We start from the raw sequence: 10876 nt of genomic DNA, 5'->3' as shown, positions 1-10876 counted from the left end.
GTCGTTAGTACAACTGCACAAAATCACAGTGTGATTACTAATCACACTGTGGAGCAGCTGCCGGCGGCTGTGCTAATGCACAGGCAGCGCCGAAGGTCCACCACTCGAAGAAGTCGAGTGGATTGAGACATGAATGAACGCCTAGCGGGCGACATTCAAGGAGTAAACCGGTTGCCCAAAAAGGACAACACGATGATCCTAGGTCGAGTAGAGAGTCCACCGTAGAGGACCCGACTGTGATAGCGCAATCACACTCAGAAGACGTCGAGGGAAAAGGTCCCCACGTACTTGAGGAAAAATCTCCTCAAATAGCTGAAGTAACTAGACTTCAACATCCCGAGGCATTAATCCCTCGGCAGCCTGTGGATAAATCCAAGAAGAAACCGAGACATTAAATGTCTTGGATAATGACGGATCAAAAGTAGGCGCTTATACTCTTGATCTGTATGCACCTCCGAAGTTAAATTCGAAAATAACTCAATTACCAACCCTAGAACCCAAGCGGTTCTTGAGAGATCTGCATGGTGGTAAAATCAAGCAGATCTGCGTACTCGTCACAGAGGACGAATTACGTAACCGACATTCGGTCAGCGGTAATTTTTGCAGAGAACGAACGGGTTCTCAGCAGCTCATCGATGGACGAAAGTGTCTTCGATGTGAAGACTCGGATTGAAAGATACACTACTCAATCCTGGGAGTCACTCAAGACAAATCCTTTATACGAGGATTTAATAGAATTCAGGGATGTATTCCCTGAAGCAGTTCCATGCGAGTTGCCTAAGGATAAAGGCACTCGACATGAGATCGAGCTCAAACCGGGCTCGTAGTACTGTGTCATGAAGCAGTGGCCACTGCCTCGTGAACAAGTACTTGCGATCGATAAATTCTTTGTCGATCGATTAAAAGCGGGCCATGTAAGGGGGTCAACCTCCCCACATAGCTCTCCGACCTTCTGTGTGTGAAAAGGCCACAAGAGGGTGGCGGATAGTGCACACATTCAATAAAATGAATGCTGCAACGGTACCGGTTCCAACGCCGAAACCTAGATATACGTTAACATAGATAATATGTCTAAGAGTACCATCTTTTCGTCTATGGATCTGATGGATGGATTTATGAGATCGTTACGCGTGAATTTGACATCCCGGACACAGCAGTGAGCCCTCCCAATGGGATGCTCTGGGATTGGCTAGTAATACCTCAGGGGCACGTTAACAAAAAGTCCAGATCGATTTTCAGTGATAACACACGGCGTAAGACTAACGCCCCTGCAACATTCAACAGATGCGTAACGAATTTGTTGAGGCCGGTGCGAGAATTCGCACTATTCGTCCATAGCCGAGCCATGGACAGAAAGACGGACGCGGAAGTACATAAACTCACGTTCGTCAAATTCTTACACTTATGCGAAAGCATAAGTTGTACGCAAATCTCAAGAAGTGTACATTCGCTGCAAGTGAAATACCACTTCTTGGGGGCATCGTCAGAAAGCACGGCGTGCGCCCTAATCCCGAAAAGATCAAGGCAATTACTGACTGGTCATTTCCAGTCGATGTCAAGTGGCTTAGAAAGTTCCTTGGTTTAGCGACGTACTTGCACAAGTACTCTCGCAATTATGCAGAGATGACGGTTCATGTCTCTCGTTTCTTAAAAAAGACGAGAAATGATTATGGAACGCTGATTGTCAGCATTTCTTTTAATGTATCAATCAAAGCTTGTTGCAACCGCCCATCTAGGCGATTGCAGATCAAGACAGACCATTTCATGTGGTCTGTGACGCCAGCGATTTCGCAATCGGCTGCGCTTTAATGCAATACGATACAGACGGCGCGGAGCGCGTCGTCTGTTACCATCGCGCCAGCTGCAACCAGCTGAACGCAATTAGTCCAGAGCATTGCAAGGAACTTCTTGCCATGAAATATGCGGACCATGCGTCATTGCGCACGACCGTGAACAGCCCACACCTCTCGCGTAGAATGGCGAGGTGGCTATCGGGCTTCGCGGAGTATAATTCTCCGTCGTATCCTAACCAGGACGACTCAATGTCGTCGCTGATGCGTTATCACGCCGACCCGGTTTCGAGTCAGCAGTGCACTCCAACAGTGAAATTAATCCCACTGTTGCAACACTCACTACAAGTGTTCCGTCATCAACCTTAGTTGATGACAAAAAAAGCCTACACAAAAGATAAGGACCTTCTATGTTTGATGGATCATTTAATGAATCCATCCGATAAATCTTTTAAAGATTTACTGGCTTTATATCGATCGTCATCCGATCGAAACACAACACGCAACGGCTTATTGTATTACACAGCCGTGACCGGCGACACCCCACGTGTCGTCGTCCCAACTCACAATGAATTGCGCTTGCGCATCATGTATGAGTGTCACAATGCACCAACAAGTGGGCATCGTGGACGTGAGAAGACTTACCTCACAGTAAGTCGCGACTTTTACTGGCCCCGCCAGTATCAGTTCGTGCGCAAGTACATTCGTGCTTGCGAGGTATGTCAACGGGTGAAGCCTAGCCCTTCATACCGTGCACCTCTCCAACCTTTACCACTTCCGGCAGAATGTTAGCAGTCCGTATCTATGGACTTCGTCTTCGGATTTCCCGAAGACGATCACAAAAACAATGGAATCCGTGTTTATGTAGACAGATTCAGCAAGATGGTACATCTTGCTGCAGTACCAGAGTCGATTACGGCTCCGGGTTGTGCCCGTGTCTTTATCGACACGGTATTCAAACTCCACGGGTTACCCCGTGAATTAGTCTCGGATAGAGATCCAAGGTTCACGGCGGAGTTCTGGCAATCCGTGTTCCGATCTCTCGGAACACGGCTGACTATGTCAACATCCGATCACCCAGAAACGGATGGTCAAACAGAACGCGTAAATCGCGTCCTCGAAGAGATACTTCGAGGTTACGTCCAATCGTATCCGAATTGGAGCGAGTTTTTATCGATGGTCGTATTCGCCATCAATAATTCGGTGCATGCGTCTACAACGTATATACCGTGCTTCGTGAATGGCTTACGCCATCCTCGCATACCCCCCCCAATTAGAAGCATCATCTAGTTTAAGGGGGGGACTCGCACGAGCAAAACCATTTCTGGCTCATGCTCATCACGCGTCAAAGTTAACAACGGCGCGAGTGATGTCGATGTCGAAGAAATCGACATCGAAGGTGAGAAAAAACTCATGTCAGTGCGATCAAAGCGTACAAAAAGACAAAGCAAATGAGTCAGCAGAAGAATTTCTGCTAACTCGAGAATCAATAATCCGTTTCGTTCAGAATTCCATTGCTAACGCAGTGGACCGTCAGAATCGGAATGCAGACAAAGATGCAAGAGCAAATGTTCATTCATTTAAGATTAATGATCTAGTACTACTCTATACGGTAAACATATCTAATCGGTTAATTACTAATGTGGGTAGCAGTAAGCTACTACCCAAGTTCATTGGGCCTTTCCGTGTAAGGTGAGAGTAAGCAGGACCTAGTCTTGAACGTCGCGAGCAGCTGGCACATGACATAGTCCAGCGTCGCTCTTTGGTTCCACCACCTGTCCACCTTCTTGTGGAAGGATCTCTCAGCCGTACCACTGAGATGATGCCCGAGCAGGTCGACCTTAACGTCCTCACTCCACGTAAATTCGCACGAGGCTTCGGCCAGGTTGATGGCGCGCAAGAAAGTGCGTCCCCAATAAAAAAACAGATCCAAGCCCTTTGTAGTGCTCAGATCCATCGAAATTTCGTATGGACAGCTTCCTCTGACTAGCGTTAGGTGTCGCAAACTAACCTGCTGTCACCGGAGCTTGCATCGTGTGTGCTGGAGTCGAAGGGCGTGCAGCTGCAGCATCAGCCGAGCTGGCGTCTGTCTGGGCTGATGCAGCGGCGCCTAGCCATGCCCCAGCGCGAGTGACGCAAACATCGACTCTTCGAGATCAGGCGCGCGCGGTCTCGGCGATAGCGCAGCTGGCTTCTGCTCGGGTGAGTCCATTAGTGTGACGATAGTCATCGGGCGTGCACGCATGTTTGTACCGAGAGCCGATGCGAACATGCCGCTCTCTACAGCACCCAGCATCTTCTCGTCTTCTTCCCGCTTGCGCTGCGAAGACTCCATCTTCGCCATGCGGTCGGTAAGAGCGGTGAGAGCCGCGAGTATTTTGTCTTCAGTCGCCAAGCTTCTTTCGCGAGCTGGTGACCCTTCAACGACTACAGCAGCGCGTACTGACGTAGCAACGCGTGCTGGCGATGCCCCGCGGGCTGGCGAGGCCTTCGCGTGAACTGATGGTGCCGCCGTTGGCTTCGTATCAGTTGTGTCAGCCATTGGGCTCGTAACCTGTAGAAAGTAAAAACGTTGAGCGCTTTCAAAGGAATATACGATTCTGTTTATTATTAGTCTAGCTAGTTTTGTTGCCTAAGTCTCTCTGCTCCAACAGCTCCAAAACGGTTGGTTGTTGGTCAACGCTACCTAATTACACCTTGCTTTAACTACGGATAGTCGAAGTACGTCTGGCGCTAATCGTAGAATCCGGTACCGTTTCAGACCAAAGACAACAGTCCTTTGCTTCAACATTCACCTTCCAACATCTTCTCGTGCACCTTGTGGATTAGTAAGTTCAAGACTGATTTATCTCTATTAGCATTATAGAGATGCCTTTCGTCCCAGATCTAATCCGGTGACGCCAGCTTTCTGCTAGGCATCATCTCCTTTAAGGTGAATGCACCTAGTGTGCACCACATACTCAAAGGTGGGTCACTATGTGAACCCCATCCGAGTAGCAGGTCAATTAAATACAGACGTATTGCTTGATCTCCACGTTAAGTACCCATGTCCGTTACATGGTAAATATATATAAAGAAAAATATAGTTTCTCCAATTTGCGTTAGGCTTTTACGTTTAAGGGATTTTATATATACATGATGGAAAATACAAGTTTATCTTTTATTCGCGCGCTTTCTCCGTGCTATTGTCGTTTGAGCCATAATACAGAACCATCCGTTAAAAAGCCGGTAGGCATCGTTCAGTGAAATGTATAGAACCCTTGACAATTTTTCATTGTATTGGCATATGACCGACTGTATAATGGTAATGTCCAATCAGGGGGTTCATAACGAAGTTCCTTCTATGACGGGGCAATCTCGGTATATGATTAATTTGCTCTGACAACGGCAAAATCTAAAGATTACGTTAGCATGTCTATTGATATCCGCACAACTCACAACTACTTTTTAAAGTATATGTAGATTTTTAATTTAAATAAACCGCTCCTTTTAATTGTTGCTCCCGATTATAGAAAAAATAAAAAAGGAATTTAAAATTCGCAAAATAAAATTGTTATTTCACAACTGCTGTAATTTGAGGTTCTAATCCAAAACCTCTTCAAAAAATCCGTGATACTACATAAGTGCGACTTAGGAGGGACATACGATGCAAGGAAATTTTCAACTATACAAAGGGTGCTTAAGACACAAATTATAACTTTCTTGATTCAAAAATAAGAATAGGTTAAACCTTATTCAGGAGAATCGACAGCGAAAAACTGCAACTAAGATAATTGGCTGCCCATTTTTAATCTACGCTGCAATATGTAAACATGATTTAAAATGGAGATTCCTTGTAAAAAGAATGGTCAACATAATCATGAGCAGTAAAGAAAACACTGCTGGATATCCTATAGCATGAAGCCTTACTGTTGAAGCAAAAACTACCATTCAAAGGATCCTCCAATCTGGTGGTAGACCTTGCGAGGCAAGAAAAACTGTTGAGCTGCAAGATTTACAAAAAGGGCTAGCGTGGGGGACATCTACAATGTAAACGTAAAGTCCTGAATCGGCCTCAAAATGTTGTGTACTTAAGAAAAATTAGTCAAATTCATTTCTAATCCTTTTTTCAGGTTAAAATGCGGAATTCGTTCCTCAGTGGCAGAACACCAATTGCAGCACTTATCGACCACGGTGGACGTCAAATTTTGTAGTTAGCAGGGGTTACCACGTTTCGAAAGAAAAGTTATCAGAGGGAGGACTGTTGTTGCCATATAAGAGATTGACTGACTGATCTAGAAAGCTGAGAATCTGACTAATTTATCTTGTCCGTGAATTGAGGTGGTAGATGTAGAAGGGCAACCAATTCTGTAATTACTCGCAATATGTACTTCTGATACTATTGAAATTGGGAGCCGTTAGTATTCACTCTCCTCTTGATAGAATTCACTCACCCCCTAATTCATTGACTAAAATTCACTAAAATTGACGCTAGACGGAAATTAATATTCACTCACTTTTACCAACTCAAAAGTCAACTATACTTTGCCGAAGTAGCTCACTATATCGCTCTAGCAATCTAATGACGTTTGAAATGGTGGGCACGCGGATTAAAAATACAAGCGCCACAGATTGTTGGGATCAATGAGCTGATTGTCCATGCAGTTAAAGTACAAGTGCGATGAGCCAAAGACTGTTTATTGGGAAGTCGATGCTGAGTCGATTTGGTATCGGATGATTCAGGCTTTTAAAAACCTTGATCCGTCCATGTAAACGACACATAGACAACGTCTTGCCGTCTGCTTATGAGGCTATTTGCATCTTCTCATTCTCATAAACGACTAGGTTTGTTTATTTGACCTGGTGGCCTATTATGTCTGGTAATGTTTGTTTTTCGGTGATAACAAAGCGAAGTCGAGGACTTACATTAAGTAGTATGATTGATCCGCGTAATATGGAAGGCAATAGATTATTCCGAGGTAAAAAAAAGAAGTGTATTACGAACTGTGAGCACATTCCACTATAATCATCGTGCAAGAATGTAGATTTGACTTAAATTACCACTGGCGCAGTGATCGGAGAATTAAACTTTAATTGCCGCAGCGTCCGGTGTCAAGAGAAAATATAGTCATGTTTTTATATTTCATGCAAACATTGATGTTATCGCGCGACTATCGCAGAAAAATTATAGATTCTGAGCATTTACAGCTTGATCCATTAACACATTCTCAATTAACTCCTGGCTTGCCGTAATATTACCTGCCACGGTTCCCAACATAAAATCTGTGAGCGCACGTACTGCCGCGGGGTCACACACCGTTAAATTTTCTTTTTCCGGAGACACCAGGGAGCAAAGCTGAAAGAGTGAAAATTCTTGGTCGGGCATTGATGACTTCGATCGCTTAACGAGAGCATAACCCTGGTGGCGAAAGGCAAGGCCCTTCACGCGCTGGTCGTCAAATTCTAGCGGGACAACACTTGCGATCCAGATCACTATTTCGCGATCTTCTTCAACGTATCGACGGAGCACTTGCTTAGCATGGAAATCAGCGCGTGCATTGTCGGCAAAAAACTCCTTAGCAAAATCCTCCATAATGGTATCGGGCATATTTGGCGACTCCAAGTGCTTTTTTATCGTGGTTACAAACACAGCGTCAGTCTGCTAAAACATTCTTGTAGCAGCAACTATTTCTAATCGGACCTTACCTTAGCCACTTTTCCTTCATACATGTTGCCGCGATGCTTTTCTGCTCCCTTAAAATGGTCCCACACAGCTTTTGCAGTTGCGCGCATTCCAAATGGCATTACTTTGTTAGCAAAGATATCAAGATACATGCAGTCAGCTCCTTCACGCATTCTGGCATCACGATGCGTAGCTTCCATCGTTGCCAGCCCATTCTTTGCGAATACTGCATCAACCTCGTGATATGCGCGGTCTAAATGTATCAGCAAGTCTTGAAAATCGTTCACATCAGCTCGAAATTCAAGCGTCCGTCCTTGCGAGTACTTGGACACCTTATTCTGAGAAAAAGTCGAGCATTTAGCCACTTGCTGCTTTGTCCTTTTCAACAGTAAGCTCTCAAGATTTCTGGCCATTCGAATCTGATCTTGGAGAATAAGTTTAAGGCGAACATTCTCGCGCTCTGCTATTTCCCTCCTCCTGCGTTGTCGATATGCCACCTCTTCCCAAGTTCCTGGTATCTGCGCAGTTTCATGTGCAGTCATGGTACAATCGTGCGCTTTTAAGTCAGTGTGCTGCTTCTCATCTTTGAGACGAATTGTCTGCTTTCTCGAATGAAGCTTTTGCGCCTGTAGTTCAACCTCCAGTTGTGTTACCTTTTCACGAAGAAAAGCTAGCTCGATCTTTCGCTCATTTCGAGCTCGATTCGGATCTCCTCTTGTCATCGGCTTTTTAATGCCGCCTGTCGTCTTCTTTCTGCCTCTCCTCACCAATTTATTATTATTTAAGACTGATGCGGCAGCAAAATCACCACTTCGAAGTCTCATAGACGATTGTGGTGATAGTTGAAACCGTGGAGAAGGCAAAGCTGATACTGTCAAATCGCTGACGGTATGAGATGGTGTATGATGGACCGGAAAAGTAGGCGATGATGGAAGCACGAACTTATCAACAGGAGAAAGGGTCGTATCGGATGACAAAGATGCTCTTAATACTGGTGAGTCGATGGAGTACTGCTCCACGAACGATAGCGCGGCACTAAAAGCACCCATGGAATCCTCATCCTCCAGGAAGGCCATAAATTCAACCAAAACTCAGCCACTATACCGCCACACCTCCAGTCTAGATGAAGAACTGGCTTGGTTAAGTACGAACTTGAGGAAGACCGATTCGGCCCATGGGTTGCAAAAGGCCAATTTTATGATGGAAAAATTATCCAAATAGTGAAACAAATCCTTAAAATCTGCAATTACTAAAATACTACCAACCGAGCCATACTGCCGTTGTGTAGCGGTGTAACGTGATTAAGTTGCCCTAATGTTACACCGTCCCCGTTAAGTACACTTGGTGTGCTTAAGGGGATGGTCAAATACTAAATAATAGTAATTAGACCCACCACTCGGGTGTGGTGCAAATTTGTGACCAACCCTTGTGTAGTGATGCACATGGAAGCATTCACATTAGGGGGATGACGCCCAGCGTCATCCGTGATGACGGCTAGCGTCATCCGTTACGCAAGGTATCTAGAAAGATACGCTCGCAATACATATTAAGTGCTATTTATCGCTTACTTGTTTCCGAACGGTAACAGGGCTGATATCAGAAAGCCTATCGGCTAATTCTCCCCCACCAAGCCCTGAACCACGCAATGGTATCGTTAATGGAACGCGTGGGTGGGTAAGACCGTTTACATAGAACGGAGTATAGCCTGTAGAGGCATGTACAGCGTTATTTAACGCAAACTCCACCACTGGGAGCATTGAGCTCCAGCGCTTTGGTGTCTGAGCACACACGCTGCGTAAAACGTCTTCAATGACGCGATTGACACGTTCAGTTTGACCATCGGTCTGCGGATGGTCCGCAGTGGACATATCCAATCTGGTGCCAAGCACTCGGAAAATTGATTTCCAGAATTTACCCGTGAAACGGGGATCCCGATCAGAGACAATTGCCACTGGCAAACCATGTTGTCGAAACACGCGATCGATAAACAGCTTAGCTGTACCCTCTCCATCAATGGAATCCGGCACGGCCGCTAAGTGAGCCATTTTGCTCAAACGGTCAACAAAGACCACTATACCGGAGTTACCGGCTGAATCTTTCGGTAGNATCTCTCTCGTCTCTTGAAAAAAGACGAGAAATGGCTATGAAACGTTGATTGTTAGCGTTCCTTTGAAAATATCAAGCAAAGCTTGATGCAATCGCTAAGATGGGCGATTGCAGATCAAGACAGACCATTCCATGTGGTCTGTGACGCCAGCGATTTCGCAATCGGCTGTGCGGTAATTCACTTTGGCCGTAAAAATCCCACACCCCTAGCAAAGAATGGCGAGGGGGCTATCCTTCTTCGCGAAGTATAATTTCTCTTTGGAATATGAACCAGACCGTTTGAATGTCGTCGCTGATGCGTAATCACGCCGACCCGATTTCGGGCCGGCTGTGCATTCCAACTGTGAAAATAATCCCACTGTTGCAACACTCATTTCAAGTGTTCCGTCATCAACCTTGTTTGATTACATAAAGAAAGCCTACGCAGAAGATAAAGACCTTTTACGTTTAATGGAAAATCTGATGAATACATTAGAATAAATCTTTCAAAAATTTACCGGCTTTATATCGATTGTCATCCAATCGATGCATTACACGCAACAGCTTATTGTATTACACAGCCGTTGCCGGCAACACTCCACGTGTCGTCGTCGCAAATCACTTTGATTTGTGCTTGCGGATCATGTATGAGTGTCACGACGCACCACGAAGTGGGCATCGTGGACGTGAGAACACTGATCTTACAGTAAGTGGCGACTTTAACCGCCGCCAGTATCAATTCGTGTGAAAGTACATTCGTGCTTGCGAGGTATGTCAATGGTGAAACCTAGCTCTTCACCTCGTGCACCTCTCCAACCTCTACCACTTCTGACAGAATGTTAGCAGTTCGTATCAATGGAATTCGTCTTCGGATTCTGTTGCAGTACCAGAGTCGATCACGGCTTCGGGCTGTGCCCGTGACTTTATCGTCACGGTGTTCAAACTCCACGGTTTACCCCCCGAACTGGTCTCCGATAGAGATTCACGGTTCACGGCGGAGTTTTGGTAATTCGTGTTCCGAGAGAATCGGAACACGGCTGACTGTGTCAACTTCTGATCATCCGGAAACATATGGTCGGACGGAACGCGTAGATCGCGTCCTCGAAGAGATAGTTCGAGGTACGTCCAATCGGATCCGAATTGGAGCGAGTTTTTACCGATGGTCGAATTCGCAATCAATAATTCGGCGGATGCGTCTACAACGCATACACCATTCTTCGTGAATGGCTTACGCCATCCTCGCATACCCACCCAATTCGAGGGATCCTTTAGTTTAAGAGGGGGTGACTCGCACAAGCAAAATCATTTCTGGCTCATGCTCATCACGCGTCGAAGTTAC

The 10876-nt window shown here is 45.7% G+C and overlaps 1 protein-coding gene across 1 annotated transcript; it reads right to left on the bottom strand.

Moving 5' to 3' along the window:
* Window positions 1–6743: 6743 nt before the first annotated feature.
* On the bottom strand, window positions 6744–8542 carry CCR75_003849 (uncharacterized protein). The gene is made up of 2 exons (XM_067961941.1): window positions 7476–8542; window positions 6744–7395 (listed from the first exon to the last, which is right to left on the bottom strand). Exons 1-2 carry the CDS (start codon window positions 8526–8528, stop codon window positions 6955–6957), a joined length of 1494 nt encoding a protein of 497 aa, XP_067823531.1. The 5' UTR covers window positions 8529–8542; the 3' UTR covers window positions 6744–6954.
* Window positions 8543–10876: the final 2334 nt, after the last annotated feature.

This window comes from Bremia lactucae, linkage group LG13 (assembly GCF_004359215.1).
Source record: "Bremia lactucae strain SF5 linkage group LG13, whole genome shotgun sequence".
In the NCBI taxonomy this organism is placed as follows: Eukaryota; Oomycota; class Peronosporomycetes; order Peronosporales; family Peronosporaceae; genus Bremia; species Bremia lactucae.
This window is presented reverse-complemented; position numbering and strand designations above follow the sequence as displayed.

Bases quoted from the DNA above. Each gene is read 5' to 3' on its own strand.
- CCR75_003849 (XM_067961941.1), bottom strand. From the start codon at position 8,528: ATGGCCTTCCTGGAGGATGAGGATTCCATGGGTGCTTTTAGTGCCGCG. The intron at 7,396-7,475 runs GTAAGGTCCGAT...ACGATAAAAAAG, and splicing joins ATGAAGGAAAAGTGGCTAAG to CACTTGGAGTCGCCAAATAT.